The 26,679-nt window shown below is 37.2% G+C and overlaps 1 protein-coding gene across 1 annotated transcript in view; it reads right to left on the reverse strand.

The window, feature by feature from the left end:
• Nucleotides 1-26,373, reverse strand: part of HCFC2 (host cell factor C2) — a 35,261-nt gene extending 8,888 nt beyond the window's left edge. Inside the window, exons 1-11 of the mRNA XM_046012299.1 lie at nucleotides 26,202-26,373; nucleotides 24,587-24,735; nucleotides 22,956-23,116; nucleotides 14,903-15,111; nucleotides 13,803-13,887; nucleotides 12,270-12,376; nucleotides 11,976-12,164; nucleotides 6,423-6,590; nucleotides 5,833-5,885; nucleotides 3,798-3,975; nucleotides 198-401 (exon numbers count right to left, since the gene is read on the reverse strand). Of these exons, the coding sequence (XP_045868255.1) occupies nucleotides 198-401; nucleotides 3,798-3,975; nucleotides 5,833-5,885; nucleotides 6,423-6,590; nucleotides 11,976-12,164; nucleotides 12,270-12,376; nucleotides 13,803-13,887; nucleotides 14,903-15,111; nucleotides 22,956-23,116; nucleotides 24,587-24,735; nucleotides 26,202-26,364 (1,666 nt within the window). The 5' untranslated portion in view covers nucleotides 26,365-26,373. The remainder of the gene's footprint in view (nucleotides 1-197; nucleotides 402-3,797; nucleotides 3,976-5,832; nucleotides 5,886-6,422; nucleotides 6,591-11,975; nucleotides 12,165-12,269; nucleotides 12,377-13,802; nucleotides 13,888-14,902; nucleotides 15,112-22,955; nucleotides 23,117-24,586; nucleotides 24,736-26,201) is intronic.
• Nucleotides 26,374-26,679: the final 306 nt, after the last annotated feature.

Raw genomic sequence — 26,679 nt, forward strand, 5'->3', positions numbered from 1 at the left:
CTGAATGTATTTCAGTGTGTGCTGATTTAAATATTTTATGGAAGGCAGCAGAGTATATAATAATTTTCATTGAAATGTTTATCTGTTTATATATGATTCAATCCAAGATGAAATGCAATTCCAATCTAAACAAGTAAGTTTGATGAATTTATATACAAAAATGGTTCAAAATACAGTATGTGAAACACATTTCAAACCTTCAGATTTGGTACTGAATGTTGTTAGTGAAGTTTCATCTTTAACAACTGCCCCATTTGTACTGGATGATTCAGTTTTAATGGTCTGCTGGGTTACCATAGTTTGTGCGCTGGAAACAGAACTGGAAACAGAAGTTTCGGGGATTACTGTTCTTAAGTCCAGGCAACTACTTAGAACACCTATAGTTGCTGAAGTATGAGGACCTAAAATTAAAGTGAAAAGATCAATTGTTAACATAATGCCTGCAATAACTGTGCTGTCTTATGGTTCTTGTCACATAATTCTTGCTGTTTTCAATTTTAAAAATATAAACATGAGTACCGTACATGTCATTCATATGAATTAACCACTAGGCATAAAATGTTTAGAAAAATAAACTGCACTATACAGAGAGCACATGTCCAACGTCTCAGCTCCTTCTTCTACTCTAAGCACCGAATCATTGTTCTTGGACTCTCCTAAATCATAGATCAAATGCCCTGCTTCTCATTTCAGGGAAAAATATAGAAGTCATCAGGAATGCATGCCCTTGGTTTTCTGCCTCTCCTGACCTAAACTAGAAATATGTTTGTGATTGTGCCCATCCTTTCCATCTTCTCTTCCATTTCAGAGGATGAGCTGACCTCTCTTCTGAGGAAAGATAATCTATCCTCCTGTGCTCTTGGTCCCATTCCTTCCCATTTTGGGAAATTCTTTCATCAATCATTCCTCTCTCTTCAGGGTTTTCAGATTCCTTTTCATTAGTAGTTTTTGGCCGTCGGTCCATAAACATTATCAGGTCTCTCAAGCAAACAAACATGCATCTTCTCTGACCTGCAAATCTTCTCCAGTTACCTTAGTCCCTCACTAATTCCCTTCAGAGAAGTCTCTACTTCCTTGACCTCCTCAAACTTGGTTTCTAGCCCACTGCTCTAATGAAATGGCTCTGGCAAATATCAATGATTTCTAAAGGATGCCTTTCGATTTCCATTTACTTGACCTTTCTGCAATGTAAACAATGCTGACCACATACTCCTTATTGAAGCTGTTTCTTTCTATGATTTATAATTACTTATTCCACAATACCGGAGATTTGCTATTTACCAGAGATTGTGCTTCTTTCTACAATGCTGAAACAAAGCAGGCATGGTTAATACCTCATCAAGTTATAATCATGTGATAGAGAAAGACAAGCACACACAATAAATATATAGTCACAAACTGTGATGCCCAGAAAAAGTAGGACACCAATCTCTGGTTATTTTCCTGACCTTCTAGGAACTGCTTTTCAATCTCTTAAGCTGGTTTCTTCTTTAAAATGATTCTTTAAATGCAGGCGTTCCCAAGCCTTCCCTTCTCTCCATTTACATATCTTCCTATGCTTTAACTACCATTGACAAATCATAAATCTCTCAAATACCTATGTCCTGGGCACTGTGCGAGATGCTAGGAATCTCACAGTAAACAAATCAGACAAGGTCCCTTGTCTTGGAGCTTATATTTTAGATACCCTTAACTTCTAAATTTTACTTCCAGCTAAAAACTACTACCTAAACTCTACACCTAAGTATCCAACTGACCATTAGAAATCTTTACCAATATGTTCTTCAGTGCCTCAAAAACACTAAATTCAAAGTTGAACTTACCTTTTCCCCAAGTCTGTCCTTGCTCTTGTATTTCTTATCTTGATAAAGAGTATCATCATCCATTGAATTTCCAACCCAAAAAAACTGGGAGTCATGGTCAACTCATTTTTATTTCTCATACCCAACTAGTTTCTAAGGCTAATAATGGATGCTACTTTCTAAAAGTCTGAGAAATGATATATTCTCTCCTCTCCATCCCACCCACTGCTTTAGTCTCTGTGTCTCTTGTAGTCCTAAAAGAACACCCTATCGGCCTCCCAATCATTTCCTACTATAGTTCTGATGGTGAGGCCAGAGTGTTCTTTTCAAACAAAAGAACAATAACAAGAACAACAACAACTAATCATGTCACTCTTCCCACTTTTGAAACACACCAGCTACTCTAACCTATAGGGAAAAAGTCCAATCTTCTCTTGTTAACCTGACATTGCGTAGCCATTCATTCATATATTTGAATGTCTATGATCTGCCAGAGACAGTCATTGTACAACCACTATCGTTTTCCAATTTGCCTAGTACTAATTTTATCCAAACTGCCTTACAATGTAGGATTTAGAGTGCATCTGAAATCTCAAAGCTCTTGTTTTCTAAGAATATAAACTTCTTTATAAGACAGACATAGAAAATCACTGTAAGAAAGAAAAATAGGAATGGTTGGGTGGCTCAGTTGGTTAAACATCTGCCTTCAGCTCAGGTCATGATCCCAGGGTCCTAGAACTGAGTCCCTCATCAGGCTTCCTGCTCAGCGGGAAGCCTGCTTCTCCCTAACCCCCTTGCCTGCCTTCCCCTGCTTGTGCTCTCTCTCTCTCTCTCTCTGTGACAAATAAATAAATAAAATCTTTAAAAAAAAAAAAAGGACAGAAATATAAGCTGCAGTCCAGGACCAGGCTTTTATAATTTTGAGCAAATCATTCCATCAGAAAATTAAGAAAACAAAAGTGTTCTCTTTTTCCACACATAATGAAAGGAGGAAAAATGACAGCAAATTATTTTCCTTGAATACTTTATCTATCATGGACTCATGAAGAAAAATGGAAATAAAAATAATACTCATACTGTTAAGTTTGCATTATAGAAGAGTATTTAGATTTTTATCAGCTGTCACGATGTTTTCAAATTAAAAATACAATCATGTGTGTCTATGTCACAGACATATCAGAATGAGATTTATAAAATAATTTTAGATATTTAAATAAGGCATAATGCTTAATGTATCTCAAATGGCATGAGAATATTCAAGTGAACTCACTTTAAATTATAAAGTTCACTGAATTACAAGCTGTTCCATGAATGTAATCAACAGTTCTCATAAATGAACTCTTTCTGAGGATAATCCAGTTACTTGCTAAACAGGTATTTACTAAGTGACTACTATTAACCAGGCATGGATTCAGATGCTGAGGAAATAGAGATGAACAAGAAAATCTCTGCCCAAAACAAATAATTTCAGATAGTTCTAAGTGCTAAGAAAATACAGTAATTGGGGGGCCCTGGGTGGCTCAGTCGGTTAAGCGGCTGCCTTTGGCTCAGGTCATGATCGCCGGGTCCTGGGATTGAGCCCCACATCAGGCTCCCTGCTCAGTGGGGGAGCCTGCTTCTCCTTCTCCCTCTGCCTGCTGCTCCTTCTCCCTCTGCCTGCTGCTCTGCCTACTTGTGTTCTCCCTCCATCTCTCTAATAAGTAAAATCTTTAAAAATTTTAAAAACGAAAGTACAGTAATGGGAAAGGGACAGTGCAATACTGGCCAACCTCAAATGTCATATAAGAGCTTGCCTCATCTGAATTTTGTAGCTCATAACTAAGCATTACTATTCAGGTAAGTGGTTCCTTGGTATCTTGGTATATCCAACTAGAGTCAATATGGAAAGCTTATTATTATTTTGAAAATGGATCAGAACCATAGAACATTTACTTTTCCAAAGACTAAAATTCCCTACTATTGTAAAAAGCTTTATTTAAAATGCCATCTTTATACCTTCGTTTTTCCTTAGCACATCCACGACACAACTATTATGATTAGAAGCATTAGTTGCCAAAGATGAATGTAAAGTTGCATTAGAATCAGTTGATGCTTTGAGATCTGGTCTGTTTTTCATAGAAGTTCCTTTCATAGCTGTATATTCAGTTTTTGTACTGTTCATTATATCACTGATCTATAAGAAATAAAATAGTTTATTGTAGGAAGCAATGTTCAATTGAATAAAAATACATGTAAAAAATAAGCAAAATAATTTACAACCTAAATGCTTTTGAAAATAAATTTACCAAGATATAAAACAGTTTAAATTATATTCTTAATTTGTACAGGATTATTCTTTAAATTTTATAGTAGTTTAAGAAAACAATTTTTCCACTTAATCTCCATTCTGAATAGACCAGGTTCTGAAGGGGAATGGGAGGGTATATTCTGAGGGAAAAAAAAACACAACATTTTTATAAGTGGTAGTAGTATTCAAGTAAATACGTATGTAACACAGGAGACAAAGCCAAAGCTACCAAGTTTAACATTTTTGTCAAATTTTCTTAACAAGGTCAACGTGGGTATTAAAGATTTGATGACTCCTAAAAATAAAATCTCAGTTCAAGCAAATTAATTACTCTGTATGACCGAGTTTTCCAAAGAGAGATCAAGATTTAACACATACACGTATCAATATTCTTTAGCATTAAACATTTTAGACAGGAATCTTTCTAAGTCTGTTTCTGTCTTCTTATACATACTATAATGAATATATTTAGACTTTTTGATAATTCAGATCATTGTGAGTATCTGTTACTACTACATAGCAATACCTATGGGTCTACTGCACCATAAAAGTGATGTGGCTTCATTCAAAAACCCCAATACTACTGCCTCTTTTTACTTACCTGTTTTTTGGTACTTTTCTGTCTCCATCTTGATTGTTCATTATACCTCTATAGTCAATTACAACTTCTTATGGCCCTAAAGGTATTTGCCCATCATACAGCCATGTTCAAACACATGCACTTATGCCTACATCATTTTCCTTGGAAACAATCTACTGTATATTTAGACAGAAGTTTGCCATATAAAACAAGTGTAAATCCTAGTAAGCTTACTCATTAGTCTCTACAAATATCTATTGTGAAGCCCTTCATAAACAAGAAGGAACCTCACAAACATCAGTGCTCAATTTAGCAACTCATATTCTTTGGTCGGCAAAGTACATAGTAAAGAAATGTATTTCACATCCATTTTTGAAGTATTGGAAATTTAAAATGAGTGTGTGTGACATTTAGAAATGTCAAAAAGATAGATTTCAAGATACTGTAAGTATAAATTCTAAGAGATTAGCCTCTGAAGCTATGTGTAGTGAGGGGAGACTTCAATATCTTGGTTAGGGATTCTTAATCTAGACTACTGTCATAGTGATCTATAGAGTGTTCCTTAAAACCACAGTTAACTGGGCATCATCCTAAAGTTTCTTTTTTTTTTTTATTGTGTTATGTTAGTCATCATAAAATACATCATTAGTTTTTGATGCAGTGTTCCAAGATTCACTGTTTATGTACAACACCTGGTGCTCAATGTAATACATGCCCTCCTTAATGTCCACAATAGCCAAACCATGGAAAGAGCCAAGATGTCCTTCAACAGATGAAAGGATAAAGACGTAGTCCATATATACAATGGAATATTACTCAGCCGTCAGAAAGGATGAATACCCAAACTTTGCATCAACATGGAAGGGACAGGAGATTATGCTGAGTGAAATAAGTCAGGCAGAGAAAGTCAATTATTATATGGTTTCACTTACTTGTGGAACATAAAGAATAACATGGAGGACATCCTAAAGATTCTGCTTCACTAAATCTGAGAAAAGGCTGGGATTCTGTGTATGATTGTTTTTTAATTTCAGAGGTGATTCTAATATGCAGCCAGGGTTGAGAACCTCTGTCCTAGGGTAATATGCTAAAAATATGAATAAAAATTGAGACTCTAACCTTAAACATTCATTTGTCATCATAAATTTTTTTTTTTAACTTACACTGTTAGGAATGGTGCTATTACTGCCTTGTCTGTGAGGGTCCATTCTGACTCCTGTAGGAATAAGAAAGTTCATGCTGACATGCTCTGAATTAGCTTCAATAAAATATAATCAAGTATTTCTGGATGTTATGTATTAAAGATTAAAAAGTATCTTTATCAAAATTTATCTATTTTCTTAATAGTTTGCTCAATAGTTGACTAAAATCCTTTCTAAAAGAACATGTAAAATTAAAAATGTTTCTTTCTAAGTGCCTGTTACCATACAAAAATACTTTTGAAAAAAGCTGAAATATTTATGTGCTAAATAAAACCATCTCCTGAAGTCAAGTATCAAGTCAAATTAAGAAAGTACATCAGAATGAACTGCAGAAAAAAAAACAACAACATTGTATCCTACACATCTATGCATTCTACCACAGCATAATGATAAGACAGGCAAGTTTCAGAGTTGAAACACAACATACTTGATTAACCAGGCAGGAAACATCATAAAAATTTTTAAAACTAAGCCATAATCACTGGCTTTCCTGCAGAAACTTTTTAAAAAAGCAAATGAGCATGGATGCTTTCAGCTGAAAATTATGTTACCTTGCATATTTGGTGTTGCTGTAGAATCTGATGACGCAGCTTGGTAGGGTAAGTCTGTATTCAGCTGCAAAAGATAGCCCTCAACTGTGGGCACTTCATCCCATTTGACATGGAAAGAGTTGGTAGTGGCCTTGATCAGTTGTACTTGTGATGGTGCCGGCGGTTTCTCTAAAGAACAATATTGACATTATACATTGTTTCCAATGTATGAATATTTTGCCTACATAGTTTGTGTGGGTCTAGGGCTCTGAAAACATTAGCAATTAGTATTTCAACTGTCTACCAAGAAGGAGAAAATTTACTCAGATACACATAGCTATCATAGGTCAAATGAAAACAGTTTGGGGTTCTGATTCTATTTATTTAGTTAGTTCCTTATAAAAATAGCTCTACACACAAAACAATCCAGTTCCAAGCTATTTGTGTCATCAGAATCAGAAAGAAATGTTTAATCATAGAAGTACGGGGGGCGGGGGGGGCGCAAGTATTTTATAGTTATAGCTACATTATTTTACCTTCTTTGTAAGTTTTTTAGAATTTTAATGAGGCAATTTTCAGCCAGTAGTATATAAGTCAGAAATACTGTTAATGTTAGCTAAGATGATTTGGACATATTTTGGAAAATCACAACTTCTTGAAGTTAATACCCTCTTATCAAAACTTGTACTACCCCAAACAAGTAACTACTTTGGTATAAAATATTACCAACATTTCCAAAACAAATAACAATCATAGAGTTTTAGAACCAGGAAAAAGAATCTGAGATTATTTCTACATTATCCTTGTCCTCTTTTTGTTTACCTACCAATTCAGAGAACTCAGAATTCCTAAAGGAGTACATTCCATCTTTAGACAGTTATATAAGAAAATTTTTTCTTCTAGTGAGTTGATATCTGTAAGCTATATTTTATTCCTTATATAGAATCCTTATAGATATTGAACAAGTCTATTATTTGTCTTTTTGTATTTTTTAGGGAAGGGGTCAGCAAATTGGCTGGCTTATGGTGTGTTTTTGTAAATAAAGTTTTATTGAAACACAGCGATGCTCATTTGTTTATGTATTAGTTATCATTGCTTTTTCTACAGCAGCAGAATTGCATCATTGTAACAGAGACCATACGGCCTACAAAGCCTAAAATATTCACTATCTAGCCCATTAGAGAAAAATTTGATGACTGTGTTTTAGAGGGTAAGTAAACCTAGTTCCTCCAACTACTCCCCATGTAGATTTCTCCATAATCCTATTCACAATCCAGTTTATTTAAATTTCTTAAAGTAAGACAACTTATACAAGGAAATAATAAGAAGACAAGTCCAAGAGGTACACCACTCACATAATAGAAGTTACATGGAAAGCAAAGAGAGAAAACAGAAGGGTACAAATCAATGAAATAAATCAAGAAAATGCCCAGAACTGAAGAACATGAGTTTCCAAACTGAAAGGGCCCAATAAGTACTCAACACAATGGGTTAAAAATAGAAGCACAATGAAATTTAAGAACATCACCATGAAATTTAAGAATAGTAGGGACAAAAAAAAAACAACAACAAAAAACCCTGAAAGCTATCAAGGGTGAGGGGAAAGGTCACATTTAAAAAGAACAAAAATCAGAAATGGTTTGGGTTTCTCAACAAAAAAACTAGAAACTTGAATACAGTGTAACAATGCTTTCAAAATTTTGAAGGGTAATGACTTCCAGTGTAGAATTCTATTATCATGCAAATCGCCAATTAAGTGGAAAAAAGACTGAACATACTTCCAAACAATGTGAAATCTCAAAATAAATTTATCACCTATGCACCCTTTTCCTGGGATGTGTTCCACAAAAAAATGAAAAAGTAAACTAAGAAAGGGAAAAAATATGGAATCCAGGAAACAGGGAATCCGGCACAGGTGAGAGGCAAAAGATATCCCCAGGAAGATGATGAAGGGAGACGCCAAGATGATAGCTGGGCTCGATTTGTGGAGGACAATCATCCCAGATTGGAGCAGGAGAAATTTCTTCAAGACGATGAAATTTGATAGAATATCTGATGCATCTAACCATAGTGAGAGAAGATTTAAACAAATAACAGAGTATGGATTGAATTAGTGGTAAATACATACAAATCTAAAACAAACGAAAGTAACAATTATTAATCCATGGCAAATAAAAAATTGTGCAAGGAAAGTATAACAATATTCTACATGGTTCACCTGCAAACAGTGTTTATGTGGTCATAATGTAAACAATGAATACTCATCTAACAAAATTATGGTATAACCATATTGAGAGAATGGGGGTAAGAAAGGCATATAGGAGAGAGGTGAGGAATGATGGGAAGAAGAGACTAAATCCTTAATTTCCAGAGTAGAAAGTGAGCATTTTATGCCTAAACTGAAAAAAATCAAAGTAGCAATATATTTGTGTTATATGGAAATATGGAAGTAAATACCAAAAGAATTGTTTAACAGAGTTGAAAGCAGATGATTGTGAAGCAAGGAAAATGAGAGGAAGGTTGGAGCAAAGGACTGCTATTTTGCGTAAAAAAGCTTTATGGAATTAACCACTCTTTTAAATATTAACAAATTCACAAAGATTAACTAAAAGTGAAAACAGGAAAGATGAAGAGCCCTCATTTCCCCAACTCCCCAAATTCATGCCAATTTATCAAGAGGAGAAGCAAAGTCTAAATTTTGACCTTATGATAGTGGCCACGATTACTTTTAGATAGTTATTCATGTCTAAAGAAAAGGTTTATGGAAAAACTGGCCAATCCCTTAGTCACAGATCCCTTAGATAATCTGTTGAAAGTGATATATTCGGCCAAGAAAAACCTATACACACATATTTTTCTTCCAATCTCAGAGACTAAAGTTTATCCTTGGACTTCAGGCAGTAACTCCCAATTTTGAAGATGCATCAGTAAGTTTGATTTTCTGTATTTCTTCCCTGCTTACTAGCATGTGCTTCTTCCACAGAAAATATTTAGTCTCTAACTTAGTTGTTCCATTTATTATTTTCCAATTATCTTAATTTTAAAATCAAACTGTTTCTATATTACCAAAGCAATACATGCCTCTGTAGAAAATAAAAATGAGAGAAAAACCTTTCAGAAAATGCTGAATATCACCTTTTAGATAACATTTTGGTACACGATGTATACTTCCAGATTTTTCTTTTTAAATGCTTAAAAGAAACTGGAATCATAGGCATGTTTTATAATCTGCTTTTCTCATGTAACAACATACATTACATCTCCAGATTTGATTTCTTGACTGACCTCCAGATTTCTTTATTCGTCAACTACATATTTGATCTCCTTATTTCGAACTTAGCATAGTCTAAATGAAACTTAATTTTCTCCACAAACTGGTATTCTCCTCAGTCTTCCCCAGCCGAGTAAATGGAAATACCACCAAATTATTCAAGTTAAAAACTTCATCCTCCATTCCCCTCTCTGTGCCACATCCACACCCAATTCATCAGCCACTCTGTCAGTAAGAACTCCAAAACATATCCAGAATTCACCCACTCCTTCCCATCTCCACTGGCACCACTGTAGTCTTAAGACTTCTCAGGCTCTTGTGAGACTTCTAACTGGTCTCCCTGTGTACTTTTACCCATCTACAATTTATTTTCCAAACAAATGCAGTGCCCATTCCAATACATACATCAGATCACGACACATCTCTCCTTCCAACTAATAAATAAACTACCCTTGTACTTTATAAACAACCTAAACTTTACCATGATGTGTGAGGCCTTACATGATCTGTCCTGCTGTCACTTCCCTAACCTCCATTCCTACACTGTCCTCTTCCACTCAGCTCAAATCTGTTCCCAAATGTGCCCAGTGTTCCTATCTCAGGGCTCTTGTACTTGCTGTTCACCCTTGCTATAGTGTTTATCCCCTAGCCTTTCCCATGGATAGCATCTTCTCTCCATTTGGATTATATCCCAAATGCCGTCTCATACTTTTCTAACTACCCACCCTGAAGTTAGTGGTACCTATACCAGTACCCTACAATCCCAGTGGTCTATGTTACTATCTTCACACGCTTACCAGAAACGGAACTTATTTTGTTCATTTGTCTGATTAGTGCCTGTCATCCTGCTGCCCTCATACTTTCCAAGAATGTAAGTTCTTGGATATCAGGGACATTATCATATCAGTCCCTTTCACTGCTGTAACATTTCACTTCTCAGCATATAAAACAACCTAGTAAAATTCCTGATAGACATGTGTCAATCAAAAAGTATTTTTTTGAAAAAAATGGATGAGTTCCATATTTTAAAATTTTTAGTGTTGAACTACTTTCATACAAATCTTTTCAGGGGCACCTGGGTGGCTCAGTTGGTTGGGCATCTGACTCTTGATATTGGCTCAGGTCATGATCTTAGGGTCGTGGGACTGAGCCCTACCTCAGGCTCCATGCTCAGCTGGGAGACTGCTTGGGATTCTCTCTCTCTCTTTCCCTCTGCCTCTGCCTGCCCCCCTCCCATGTTTTCTATGTCTCTCTCTCTCTCTCTCTAAAAATAAATCTTTTTAAAAAATCCTTTATTTTGGAATACTTTTAGATTTACAGAAAAAACAAAGAGTTCCCATATACTCTTTACTGTTTCCCTTAATGCTAACATATTTGTTAAAACTAAGAAATTAACCCTGGAATAATACTATTAACTAAACTACAGACTACTCAGATATCACCAGTTTTCCAACTAGTGTGTGTGTGTGTGTGTGTGTGTGTGTTCCATCCAATCTAGGGTACCACCTGACATTTAGTCTTCATGTCTCCTTAGTCTCCTCCAATTTGTGACTATTTCTCACTTTCCTTGTTTTTTGTTTTTTAAAAAGATTTTATTCATTTATTTGAGAGAGAGCAAAAGTGAGAGATCACAGAGGGAGAGGGAGAAGCAGGGAGCCCAATGCAGGGCTGAATCCCAGAACCCTGAGATCAAGACCTGAGCCGAAGTCAGACAACTGACTTAACTAACTTAACTAACTAACTTAACTAACTGACTTGAGCCTTAACTGTCCCCTCACTTTCCTTATTTTCCATCACTTTGAAGTTTTTGAAAAGCGCTATTCATACAGAACGTCTAGGATGTCCCTCATTTTGCGTTTGTTGGTAATTTCTCAGAGTGAGGTTATGGATTTTGCAGTAACACAGGTGAAGTTTCTTCTTATCACATCATACGAGAAGCAGGGCTAAATGATTCAACATGACTATCATTAGTGCTATTAATACTGATTATTTGATTAAGATGGTATTTTCCAGGTTTGTCTACTGTTAAGCTACTACTAGGCCTTTTCCATATTCTGTGGTTTGGAAGGGAGTCACTAAATCCAGTCTATACTCAAGGAAAGGGACATTAAGAAACTCTCCTGGGGGAAAAAAAAAAGAAAATTCTCTTGGGGTGGGAAATATCTACATATAATATTTCTTCCATTCATTTTTTAATTATGGAAAAGAGAGGCAGTGGCATTTACTCTAAATCTCAAGAGACAGGTAGGGCTCAAGTATTTATTTACCTGAAGGAAAAAAATTTGTTGAATACTCTTACCTACCAGTATCAAGATACCAAAGATCCTTGCAGCAAACTTGACTATTCAGTGCTTTTTTGTAGCCGTCTCTTCCACTCCAAAAATACAATCGAGTGCCAATTGCAACAGCACAGTGTCCAGCTCTTGGTCTTGGTCTTGAATTTTTTTTATCTTCCTGAGAATCTGATACTAGGGTGGTCCACTCTGCTGTATCTAGAAGATAGAAATATCCATGACTACTATAGTGTTCTTAACAAAATAACAAAAATTCTTTTATTAATAAGTTTTATCTCAGTAAGTAACTCTTAAAAGACTCACCGAGATTTAGGTAAGAAAATGAACTAGTACATCTCCATTCACAATCATGAGGTGAAGTCTCAATATTTTCCCCCTTATGTGGAACCCATCCACCGAAAACGTACATCCTGAACAAAAAGAGAGAACATAAATCGGATGATTTTTTTTTCTAAAGATTTAAATTTTTTTTTTTAGATTTAAAATGCTAAGAATAGACTTAAATTTCTTATTTGTTGATTCAAAGCTTTAGGACTATTCACTTACTTACTTATGATCAAGGTAATGGGAGTAAGATAATGAATAAAGTGGTCTCTGAAGAATTTACAATTTCATGAAGCAATACAGAACAAAATTATTTCTCTCTGGCAAGTTACATGAAGTGGGGAATATTTCACTTATAATACATTTGAAAATCAATATTACATATAATATACTAAGTGTACCTCAGTCAGAAAGATAGTCAAATGACCTATGACATCTAAGATCAAATTCAGAGTTGTATACATAAAGTAACCAAAGAGGATTAAGTTTCTTATAAATTCTGTCATTGATATCACTCAAATAAAAAACTTTGAACTATGTCCCTTGGGGCCCTAGGGGTTCTTGAGATAGGTCTAATAGCTGCTGAAGGAGAAAGGTTCATCAGGCAGCACTCAGGGCCCATGTGACCTCATGCCAACTAGACAAGCTCAATTTCCTATTTTGTCTATTAGAGTTCCAATGGAAAACCACATTTTATAAAAGGGTTCTGATATTCTAAAAAACATAGCTTATTAGATTTTGTTTACGGCTGTGTAAAAAAAAGAACTAATGAGGTTCTAGATGTTTCCTAAAACATTACGTATAGGAAAAAATCCCTACACAAAGAAAATAATTACTTTCTCTTTACACAATAATGCACAAATAAGAGAACCTGTTGATAACAGTAATAGCTAAACTTCATGGAGTGCTCTTCACGTACCAGCCACTGTTTGAAGCATTTCATACATATTAATCCATTTAATCCTCAATACTAATATAGGTTTTAATATTATCTGCATTTTACATGTGTGGAAATTGAGGTACAGACAGATTAAATTTCCTTGCCCCAGGTCATACATGACAAATATCAAAACTGGTGACTTGAATTTGCACAATTTGGTTACAGAGTTTATGTTCTAACCATAACTCTATTCAAAGTTCAATAATTTTGTGTGCATACTGAGTTCATATCTGAGCACAAATCAACTGCTACCAAAAATAAGTAAAATGGAACAGTGAGTTAGGCGTGTCAAACCTGGTAATGGAGGCCAGGTCAGTGAGACAATACTCTCCTTCACACTTATGTAATATCTATTCTGTGCAAGGCACTGTAAGAAATGTACAGAAATGCAAGAGGCAGGATAAGAAAATGGCACAGTAAGTATTCTAGCTTTTATAGGCTTACTATTCTAGCTTTAGTAGACACAATCATTGTTAAATTCAATAATCTATTTCCAAGCAATGGGTAGCACGACTCTTTGTGTGTATCTTTCTTAAGTTGGTTTTTAAAAAAAGAAAAGAAAACCACCATACTTGTTTCCTATAACACTGGCTGTGTGAAGGCTTCGTGGAAGTGGCACTGTCCCTTTAGTTTCTGGTTTTGACCAAGACATAGTTTCTAGAAGTAAAAATAAGTATGTTAGCAATTTGGTTTAATAATAGCAAATTATCTCACCTTGCAGAATTTTTTTTTAAAGATTTTATTTATTCATTTGACAGAGAAAGAGACCTCGGGAGCGGGAACACAAGCACTGGGAGTGTGAAAAGGAGAAGCAGGCTCCCTGCTGAGCAGGGAGTCAGATTCAGAGCTAGATCCCAGGATCCTGGGATCACGACCTGAGCCGAAGGCAGATGCTTAACGGCTGAGCCACCCAGGCGCCTCTCACCTTGCAGAATTTTAAAAAATAAAACAAAAAAGGACTTAACAAAAAGAAGCAAAAATGTTTCAAAACCATTACTTGAATTTCATCTTAAAATAAACATTTCCAGCTGACATAAAGAAAGAGTCAATTACAATAATCTTGTTTACACCTGAATGTTAGCATCTGTAATGGGAAGTGTATTTAGGGTGCCACCAATTTTGCATTAAAACCAGATTAGGGATTTTAACATTTTAAGTAAGAACACATTGTGTAGAATATAGTCAAAAGTGAGAGGTACACCTACCCTCCAATCACTCACTTCTAGGATCCCTTTAAAAAGAGCTAGCCAGTGTTTTCACTGACCAGCAATAACGTTACTAATGTTACATTTCCTGTAGACAGAATAACCATATAAATTTGATCATTCCCAAATGGGACACTTTATGGAGTGATAATTGGTACTACTGATAATTACAGAGGACAGTAAGCATAAATCAGAACCCTTTCAGGCAAACCACAACATATGGCGACCCTATTTATAAGGAGCACAGGAGAGTTACTGCCATAAATCAAACATTCATTTGTTTAACTTCATTGATTAGCCACCATTTGCATACATTTCAGCTGTCCCAGAGCTGGCTACAAGTGCCTTCTATAAATCTAAGTGTAACTCAATAAATGCTGTAACCAAAAATATTTTTCAAAAGTGATTTTTACATTTGTCCTTATCAATCATAACCAATTCCTGAGCCTGAATCAAGGTAAGCTTACCTAAATCAAGTTGCCATAGATCATCCAGGCGAGCACCACACATTCCACCAAAGACATACATCTTAGGACTTCCAGAATCTTTTTTGCAATATATGACAGCTGTGTGGGATTCTCTTGGAGAAGGCACAATTCCTTTAGTCACTGGAATACTCCAACCCACAACACCAGAACCATGCTGTAGCTCCAACTCATAGAAATCATTCAAATATCTAGGATATCATGAAATAAATTAAAACATTAACATAATAGATACCTTTTGATTTTTGTTTCTATTTATAAAGATAATCTATGCTTACTGTGAAAAATTCATTTGGTACCAAAAAGCATTAGGTCATTTGGTACCAAAATGACCAAAAACCCCATTCCTCATTCATTCAGTATGTATTTATCAAACACTACTGTGTTTTAAGTACTCTTCTGGGAATCAGTAGTGAATAGAAGAGATTTTTTTAAAAATTCCTGCCATCATTTAACCAATACTCTTGTCCATGACAACTGCGATGGTTTCAAAACATAGCCACAAATTGTGACACCTCCCATCAGGAAGTAGGATCTATGTGTCAGTCCCCACTCACGATTCTGGGTGAGCCCGTTACTGTTGCCACAAGAGTATGGTGAATGCCACTAGATGACTTCCATGGCTTGATCACAGAAAGCTAATGTAGCTTCACTACAGAATACTTGTTCTTGGAATACTGAAGCACTGTATAAGCCAAACTGCCACAAATACTCTGTATGGAGTGGCACATATAGGCATGTAGGAGGACGGCCCCAGTTCAATCCATCCTTCAGTCATCCTAGTAGAGGCACAAGATACAGGAGTGACCATTCAAGATTTCCCATCTCAGCGCCTAGCCATCACTGCTGTGTCCTGTCTGAATTCCTGATGCACAGAATCCCTGAACATAATAAATGTTATTTTGCATACTAACTTTTGGAGGAGTTTATTACATGGTACTAGATAACAAGGACAATCACTATTGGCAATAATTGGTAAATACCCTTTCTGACCTCTATGAACATCCACATATATATAAATGAGATATATTACAAATGTTGTTTTGCAACTTTTTTCTTTTAAAACTTTCACTCTATTATCAGTGCCCAACATAGCTTTTTTTTTTTTAAACTCTAGAAATTGGCATTAAACTTTTTCATCTGTGACATGGTGTTTTCAATATCTTGAGCAAAATGACTTTTATAGGAATGTATGTCCTATCAAATTATTACTCAAATACGGGGAAAAAATTAAAACACTTCAGGACATAAAAAACTTCAAAGTTTAGGGGCCCCTGGTTGGCACAGTTGGTTAAGCATCTGACTCCTCATTTCAGCTTGGGTTACGATCTCAGGGTCATGGGATTGGGCCTGCGTTGTGCTCTGTGCTCAGCGTGGAGTCTGCTTGAGACTCTCTCTTCCTCTCCCTCTGCCCGTCCACCCCCAAATAAATAAATCTTTAAAACACACACACACACACACACACACACACACACACACACACACACACACTTTAAAGTTTAGCCATAAAATTGTTTTGGGGGAAAAAAAGATTCTACATTTATTCCAGAAAAGTAAGAAATTCAAGAAAAAAAATGAGTAAGAGAAATGGTAGTATAAAGAAATTTTTAAGATTTTAAAAAATTTATTTATTTGACAGAGAGAGAGAGAGAGAAAGAGAATGCACAAGCAGGGTGAGTGGCAGGCAGAGGGGGAGGGAGAAGCAGGCTGATGCTGGGCTCGATCCCAGGACCCCGGGATCATGACCTGAGCTGAAGGCAGATGCTTAACCAACTGAGCTACCCAGGTGCCCCTAAATTGAGGTTTATAAGTATGGTTGTGAGGTCTAAATAATACTATGAAAGACTGACCAAAAAATTAGCTTCTTAGTGTTATTATAATCTGGAATAAGATTCAAGAATACATAAAACATATGGGAAAAGCAAAAGAAGGAAAGACTGTAATCTATTCTCAAAGATGACAAGATCCTTTCAGTTTAAATGTATGTGATAATTTCTGAGCAACTAAGGCAAGCACAGAATTAGCATGTGTAACTTTCATATCATTACATGGAAAGAAAAAAAAAACAGTAAATCAAGAAAAAGGAAAAGGAAAAATAAGCAAAGCATGGTCTAAAAAAAAGTAGTTAATAAGATGGTTGGAGAAAAAAACACTATAAAGCAATGTCAAAAGAAAGACAAACTGCGAAAAGAAACTTGGTACACATCAAAGAAAAAGATAAAATTCTCTAAATGTAAAAGGTTCCTCCAATGGGGCGCCTGGGTGGCTCAGTGGGTTGGGCCGCTACCTTCGGCTCAGGTCATGATCTCAGGGTCCTGGGATCGAGTCCCGCATCGGGCTCTCTGCTCAGCAGGGAGCCTGCTTCCCTCTCTCTCTCTCTCTCTGCCTGGCTCTCTATTTACTAGTGATCTCTCTCTGTCAAATAAATAAATAAAATATTAAAAAAAAAAAAGGTTCCTCCAAGATCAAGATTACAACCAATCACACAATAGATACAAATAAAAGGATATAAAACTGACAGTTCACAGAATGAGAAATAAAAATTGTAAAAATGTGTACATATACACACAGAGACACAGAAAAACAAACACACATACACACATACATGCAAACGTTCAACCTCATTATGATTTTTAAAAATCTAGCAAAGGCAGGGGGCTGGAGATGGAGAAGCAACAAAAGCAGAATAAATGGAAAACATAAAACACAAAGGTAGGAAAAAACGTCTCTATTAGGAGACAAAGTCTCTTGGGGGCAGGAAACCTGTAAGAAAAAACAAAATAAAAGAACCCTGAAACCTGGGCACCTGGGTGGCTCAGATGGTTAAGAGTTTGCATTTGGCTCAGGTCATGATCTCAGGGGCCTCCAATTGAGTCCCATGTCCAGCTCCCTGCTCCACAAGGAGTCTGTTTCTCCCACTGCCTGTCCCGCCACTCATTCTCTCTCTCTCTCTCAAATAAATAAAATCTAAAAATAAAAAAATTCTTAAAAAGAACCCTGAAACCAGCAATAAAGCAATTAACAGCAATGATAACATCAAAACTATCTTGACAACTGATGTGGCACAGACTTACACAGATCAGAATGGATGCCAACCAGTAAGCTGTACCACCAGTTCATACTGGTCAACTGTTAGCCCTATTTACAAAAGATAAGTCTACAGCAAAATAATACATATAGGTTGAAAAGTAGATATATAAGAAATAAACAATAAATTCACAATAACACTTGGAGATTTTAACATGTCATTCAGAAGGTGATATGATCTAGACTCACAAAATCAAAAAGCTTCAAATAATAATTTAAAACAGTGATATATATAAAAAAAATAAAAAATAAAACAGTGATATAATAAAGAACCTTGTACCCAAACACCAAGAACTTATAATCTTTATGAACACCTATGGAATAATCACAAAAACTGATTGACATACACCACTAAGACCATCTCCAAAAAGGAGAAACCCCACAGATCACATATTTTTAAACACAATATAATAAAGCTATATATTAGCAATAGTAACAAAACTTTCCATTTGGAAATTTTTACAAATTTAGGCCAAATTAATATTGGGTTAAAGAGAAAATAAAAAGCAATGACAATAATATATCAAAAATAATATATCAAAACCTACGGAATATGGCCAAAGCCATAACCGGAGGAAAATGTGTAGCATTTATTAGAAAATAATACTGAAAATAAGTGAATTAATAGGCATTCAATTGACTAGAAGTTAGAAAAAAGTTGGAAAAGGCACCAAAACCATCAAAAGTTAGAAGAAGTCAGGAAAAAGGAAAAATTAAATAAATAGAATAAAGAAAATAAGTGAAAAATAAAAATAAATCAATAAAACTAAAAAATGGTTCTTTGAAACCACCATACCACTCATGTGTCTGATCAGAGAAAAGACAATACACACATTTATAAATGAGAAAAGAGATGTAACTACAGATACAGAGGTTCTAAATATACAGAGAATTTATAATTATCAAAACCTGTAAAAACCTAAGTGAAATGCATGATTTTTCAAGGAAAACAAATTACCAAATGATTCAAGAAAAAGCAGAAAATCTAAATAGATCAATAATTATAAAAAATATTGAAAAGTTAGGCAAAGATCATCTTCCTAAATTATACTAATCTCAGATAATTATGGGAAATTTCTACTAAATATTCAAGAAATTATGTTATTTAAGCATAATAAAAGACAGAACCTCAGAACACAGCCCTGATTATATTCCCAGGAATAACAGAATCCTGATACTCAAATCAGATTAGAATAGGACCCCACTATCCCAAATAAAGTCAATATAGGGAAAATCACTGGTGACTATAGATAGTACAAATAAATGTTAGCAAAATGAATTCAGCAAAGTATGAAAAGAACACTGTAATGCAACAAACTGGGGCTTAACTACAAATAAAAAAAATGGCTTATATTTCAGAACTTAATAATATAATTCACACAATTAATGGATTAAAGAAAAGAAACAGTAAGTTCATTTCTATGTCTAAAATGAATATGAACACCCATTTTTGGTTAAAAAGAGAGGAAAAAACTAATCAGCGAACTAGAAATTTTTAAAAACTTCTTTAATCTGATCAAAGGCAAATACCCAAAACCTATAGAAAACATCACAATTCATGATAGAAAGGTAAATATATTAAAGAAACAGAATAGAGTCTTGAACAAGAGTTGAGAAACATTTTCTGTAAAAAGCTAGACAGTAAGTATTTAAGGCTATGGAAGCTATAAGTTCTGTCATAACTACTCAACTTTGCTCTTTTTAAAAAAATATTTTATTTATTTATTTGAGAGAGAGAAAGCATGAGAGAGAGCACAAGCAGCGGAGAGGGAGAAGCAGGCTGCCCATGGAGCAGGGAGCCCAACATGGGTCTTTATACTAGGACCCTGGGATCATGACCTGAGCCAAAGGCAGCCGCTTAACCAAATGAGCCACCCAGGTGCCCCTCAGCTTTGCTCTTTTAATATGAAAGCAGCCAGAGACAACACGTAAATGAATTGGCATGGCTGTGTTCCAATAAAACTTTACTAACAATGACAGGAAGCTAGCAGACCAAATTTGGCCCACAGAGTGTAGTTCATAATTCCTGATCCTAAAAGCTAGAACAAGACCCTTTTGTATGAGGATTAAGATGTGATACAGATGGGACTTCAAATCAGTGAAGAATAAAATGACCTATTTAATAAATGGTAGTAAAGAACTGAAAACCCATTACAAAGAAAAAGTAAAAATCCTCATACTAGTCAAAAATATATATTCTAAATCTATTAATATTTTGAACACAACAAAGCTGTGAAGGTACTAGAGAGCTGTGGGGTAGACTCATCTTCCTAAGCAGAAAGCAATAAAAGAAAAATATTGTCAAACCTGATAACCCAAAATGAAAACCCTTTTAAAAAAGGCAAATAGAAGACTTGGAAAACAATATGAATTATGGTGATGAATACACAACACAGTAAACTGACTAAAATCACTGGACTATGATACAAAAAGTTTGAATTTTATGGTGTATAATTTATACTCTATTTAAAAAGGAAAAATGAGTAAGGATATGAACAATTTCAGAAAAGGAGCTGCAAATGTCCAATAAGCATAGTTAATCAAGCTCATCGCCAGTTTTTTAAAGAGATTTTATTTACTTATTTATTTTAGATAGAAGGCAAGAGTGTGCACACACACACTTGGGGAGGAGTAGAGGGAGTGGGAGAGGACAAGCAGACTCATTGTGGAGCCTGCAGCCTGACATGGGTCTGGATCTCATGACCTTGAGATCATGACCTGAGCCAAAATCAAGAGTTGGACACAACCGACTGAGCCACCCAGGTGCCCAGTCGTTACCATTTTTTTTTAAAGATTTTATTTAGTTATTTGACATAGAGAGCAAGAGAGCACAAGCAGGAGGAGCAGTAGAACAAGGAGAAGCTCCCCACTGAGCCCGATGTAGGGCTTATTCCCAGGACCCTGGAATCATGACCTAAACCGAAGGCAGCTGCTTAACCAACTGAGCCACCCAGGCACCCCTCATTACCAGTTTTTAAAAAAATCAAAATAAATCCATGAAGTGTAGTTCACCTATTAGTTTGGTAAAAAACTAGTAAGAGCAAGACAATTCAATACTGTTAAGGGTACAGGCCATCCTGTACACTTAGGGAGTATAAAATGGTTTTGTATCTTTGGAGGCTGACTCAGGAATACCTAACAAAGTTGAATGTAAATACCCTTGATGTCCCTCCCACTGATTCCATTTACAAGTGTGAATCCTACAAAAATTGGGGTTCCTGGGTTGCTGAGTCTTTAAGCATGTGGCTCTTGATTTCAGCTCAGGTCATGATCTCAGGATTATGAGATCAAGTCCTGTGACCAGCTCCACGCTATGCATGGAGCCTGCTGAAGATTCTCTCTCTGTCTCCCTCTACCCAACCCCGCCCCCAACCCTCGCTCTCTCTCTCTCTAAAAAAACAAAAATGCCAAAAACAAAAATAGTTATACATGTGCAAAGACTGTAACAGCAAAAAAGTGGAAATATTTAAATGTCTGCCAGTAGGGGAATGGTTAAGTAATTTACATAATTCAGACTACTTTTAGCCATTAAAAAAAATTAAGGTCAATTTTTATCTACTGCCCTAAAAGATCTTGAAGATACACTGTTAAAGGAAAAAAAACAACAACAAAAACAAACAGGTAAACACCCAAAGTTGCAAAGCAGAAAAAAAAAAAAAGATTCCACTTCTATAAAAGAGAATACACGTCTGTGTAGGATCAGATCAATGTTCCCCACCTCCCCTGCTAGGCAGAACACTCAGTCCTGGATCACTGACCAGTGGAATGTGAACAGAAATGAATCTGCTATCTTTAACCAGAGGCTTTCAAACGCACTGCATTTATCTATTTGCTCCCTCAAGCAGCATAAACTTGATAAGCTTGCCCATTATACACAATAACCTAAAAAAAACCTAACTAACACATGTCACATGAAAAAGGTTCTAAAAGATGCACATCAAATTGAATTATGTGTTTGCCTGTGTTGGAGGACAGTGATACTCTAAGAAAGAACTTCATATGCTTTCTAATTTCTTGCATTTTTATAAGTCTGTATCCAGAAAAATCTGTTCAATATAAAAACAAAAAAGACATGTGCCACAAGTAAAAGTATCTGGCTTAGTATGGTGGGATAAATTTTTTCCCTTTTCTCCAGTTTCTAAGTTTACCGTGATGTTTTAGTATGTGTCATTTTTTAAAGTTTGGAAAAGACAAAAAAGCTAAGGCTCTAACATCAATGTAATGTAGGTAATATATTGATGGCAACCTGCAAGTTCTCTGAAAGTAATGCCAACAACCTTATTTAGCCAACAAAATGACAGTGAAACGTAGATATTTAATCATTCCCATTTCACAGCCAAGGAAAACAGATTACTTTCACTAAAGGACACACATGGTAAGCAGTGAATCAGAAAACAGTCCTTCAGACTCTAAATGTCCAAATCCTGAGTGCTACAATGACAATGTGATCAAAACACTATGGGGGAAAAAAAAAGAAGAAGAGAAAGTGATTGGTTCTGTTTGGAAAAAAGAGGAGACGACTGGTTCAAAAAATATTTGCTTATATGAACCACTGTAACAGCTTTCTGTATGAAAAGTGGATATAACAGCCTTCATTTTATAGTGAGATTTTGGTCACCAAGTTCCCAGAGACATCTAATTCGAAAATAACCATTTGTTACTTTTTGTTATCATTTATGACAAGTGAAATACATTATGGCTTAATATATACAAATAGGTTGCTATAAGCAATTATATTAATATCACTTATAAGATGATTTCTGATTAGAAAAGGCATAGTTTTGAAAATAGACTAGGGAAAATACAACTGCACACAAATTTGTTCATTGTTAGGTTTAAATGCAAAAGGCTAAGTTTCATCCCTTTTAATAACTGAAAATGGTAGAAGTTAAATGTTCTTAACCTAAGTCATAAAATACATATTTGGTCCAAAAAAGAATCAGCATACCTGGGAACATTATTGTTCGAATCTTCACTTTCATTTGCCAGACCACCAAACAAATAGCATTTGTTACCATATAAAGAGAAGCTATGTCCAAGCCGAGGACAAGGAGGTAAACCAGAAGAAGGGGGGTGAGGTTTCACTTTTTTCCATAACCAACGGCTTGCCTAAAAAAGAGCATAAATACAATCAGACAATATCAAGAAAGCATTCCTATATCGTCAATAGTATAACATTTTAACCAAAATCCAATCAGAAGTTTCCAATAAGCTATTCTAGGGACAATTGACAAGTAAACAGGTAATTTCTGGAACTAAAATAAGCACTGTATAGAAATTCAGTCTAGTCTTCTTGGGGTGCCTGGGTGGCTCAGTTGGTTAGAAGTCCAACTCTTGATTTCAGCTCAGGGGCATGAGAGCAGAATGTGGAGCCTGCTCAAGATTCTCTCTTTTCCTCTCCCTCTGCTCCTCTGCTCCCTCCCCCCAAAAAGGAAGTCAGTTTAGTCTTCCATATTCACAGCTTTCCTCAATAGCAACCTAAGCTCGTAACAATAAACAGCAGTATTTCTAAAATATTTTCCAAATGAAAAATTAAATATACATAGCTTTAGGATTAAATGAAATTGATAGATTATTACTTTCTGAAATTAGGTAATCCATAGATACTATATATTTCAACCTTCAAGTAAGCATAAGTAAAGATAATTAATCAAAACTCATGCTCTGGCTATGGATGCTCTATTTATCTAAAACTTTGTTTTTGAATAGGTACAATTCATCTCAATTAGCAGATGTCTTCATGATAATAGCCCGGTGAACATATGCACACTTCAGAAATGAAAGTCAGGGAGCCTGGGTGGCTCAGTGGGTTAAAGCCTCTGCCTTCGGCTCAGGTCATGATCCCAGGGTTCTGGGATCGAGCCCCGCCTCGGGCTCTCTGCTCAGCGGGGAGCCTGCTTCCTCCTCTCTCTCTCTGCCTACCTCTCTGCCTACTTGTGATCTCTGTCTGTCAAATAAATAAATAAATCTTAAAAAAAAAAAAGAAAGAAATGAAAGTCAATTAAGGGCTGTCAGAGAGAACTCTGCGCATGGTTTAACAGAATCAAATTTATAAAGAACATATGAAACTGTACCCTTTTTTTCCATGTATTTCCAGGGAAAAAAATGCTTATTAGTGTGAGGGTAACAATCTCTATAACGAAGGTAGAGGTTTGCAAAGTATGGTTTTGGGACCAGCAGCAGCACATGAGAACTTGGAAGGAATGCCAGGGGTGAGGCCTCACGCCAGACAATACTGATTCAGAAACTCTTGGGGGCAGGGCCCAGCAATCTGTTTTCACAAGCCCTCTGTTGCTGCTAAAATTGAAGAACTAAGATACAAAAGCCTAAACGTGTAACATGTATAACTGATGCTAAGTAACAGATAGCTTAATGTTACAACTGTTACACTGGGTATTGAAAAAAGACTCACATTAGAAACTCTGGCTTTTTAATGAAGTGGAAACATTTTCCTTGAAGCTTATAAAATGTGAAGTTCATAGCATTTTAAACATGCAATGAAATATTCTGCAATCTTTCAGAGAATTAGCAAGATCATTATTAAAGCTGTAGCTTGAGATAAATTTGAGATACACTTACTTGCAACTCATATAACTCATTGCTGTATCTTCCATATTCAACCATTCCCCCAAATACTAATATTCTGGTACCATCACAGACAAATCCATGGGCAGCGCAACCTGGAGGGATGTCTCCTCTAACAGCTGGTAGGAACCACTGATTTGTAACTGGTTGCCAAAATAAAATGAAAACCAATTATAATAATAGTTATCACAAACTATGAGTATATACTCTATATTTGTCATCTGTATCAGTGGTTATTGGAGATTGGAGATGACTTTGCCCCCAGGAACAACTGGAGATGACTTTGCCTCCAGAAGCAAACTAAAAATGTGTAGTTGTCTAACTGGAGGCAGGGGAGAAATGCTCCTGGCAACTGGTGGGTAGAGATGAGAGATGCTGCCAAACATCTTAACAATATACAGTGCATGCTCTTACAACAAATAATTCTCTGGTTCAAAGTGGCCATAGTGCTGCTGTTGGTGAGTATCATCATCTCTCTTTTACAAGTGAAAATCTGACATTTAAGTTGGGTAACTTTAGTCCTGATCCCGGGCAACTGGAAGAGCAAAATTCAAACCAGGTCTAACTTATTCCAAAGCCATAAATATTTACCCTATACCAAATTGTCAAATCACTTTTAAACTATATATTAGAGAGCCAGGAGGAGGAAAGGGTAAAAAAAGAAAGAAAGAAAGAAAGAAATTTCTCCTATGCCACTATTTTATTAACCTTAAAATGACCACTATGATTAAGTTATTTGGTCAAAGTCATTGATCATGACATAGACCCAAAATTCAGTAATTAATCTTACACCAAGGAAACAGCTTCGTCTTGAGAGCCGGCGCCTTTACAAGTCGGGGAAAATGAAATTCCACCCTCCTTTCTATCCCGAGGTACTCAAAGGCAGGGCCTCCCCGGCCAGGGGCACTTGTGATTTGTAGCGGTGCTCAAGCGGGCCGTCCTCTCCGCGAGCGCCGCACAGCTGAGCTTCAGCACACACACCCAACTATGCAGAGACAGGCGCCCGTCTCACCAACGAACCACTTCCCCGCCAAAGAGGGTTACCAGTGGGGTAAAAATCTTGACTGCCCCCTGCCAGTTACGGGGATGTATTTGGGGTGAAAGTACCAGGCCTCCCGTTTTCCCTCCTCAGCACCCCCAGCCCTCTCCCCGCCCCGATTCGTTTCCTCCTAAGGGAAGACCGCAGGCGAAGACGAGAAAGGCCCGGAGCAGCTTTGGTTTGGAGTTGGTTTTGGTTTTTGACAGGGGAGGGATCTTGGACCCCCGGAGTGGGCGAGACTTCGGGAAGAGGCCCTGGCGGGTGGAAACGGTCTCCCTCGTCCACGTCCGCCCGCAGGGCTTGCGGGGGAGGGGGGGTCCGGGATCGCCTGCCTAAGGGCCGGCGCGCCCCGTTCGCGGCCCGGTTCTGCCCTGCGGGCCCTGGGGAAACAGAGCTGCCACCCAGGACACTGCGGAACCCCAGCCACCCGGCCAAGCCGGACTCCCCGCTGCCCGCCTCAAGAGGCAGTGACCCGACGGTGACAGCTGTCAGGGCCTCGGCCGCCGCCTCGCCTCCCCTCCCCCTCCGCGACTCCCACAGGCGGGGCCGTAGAGCCGCCGCTGCGCCTACCCGTGTTGTAGACGTGCAGCTCGTCCGCGATGCCCTCGTTGCCCCCTCCAAAGATGATCATCAGCTCCCGGATGGCCACGGCCCGGTGTCCGTGCCGGGCGCGGGGGACCGGCCCCGTGAAGGAGGAAACCCGCCTCCAGTTGAGGAGGCTGGGAGCCGCCATCTTCCCAACCCCCGCCCCTCTGCCCACAATGCACCGCGCCCGCTCCAGCGCCGCCGCTCCCGGTGGAGGGCGAGGACCCGCCTCCAGCTGTGCGCCCGGGGTGGAGGTCACGTGACCGCGGGCGCCCGGGGCGAGGTTGGAGGCCGGCGGGGAGCCGAGGGGTCCGGGCAAGGGAGCCCCGCCCTCACCCCCGGGCATAATGTCCGGGCCTGGCATCCTGAGCAGCGGGCCTTCGGGTGTAAAGACAGACTTACTCCCCACCCAGGGCCCCCGTTTGTATTTGCGCGAGAAGGCACAGCGTTTTCCTTCGCGGTC

The sequence above is a fragment of the Meles meles genome, chromosome 7 (genome assembly GCF_922984935.1).
Source record: "Meles meles chromosome 7, mMelMel3.1 paternal haplotype, whole genome shotgun sequence".
In the NCBI taxonomy this organism is placed as follows: Eukaryota; Metazoa; Chordata; class Mammalia; order Carnivora; family Mustelidae; genus Meles; species Meles meles.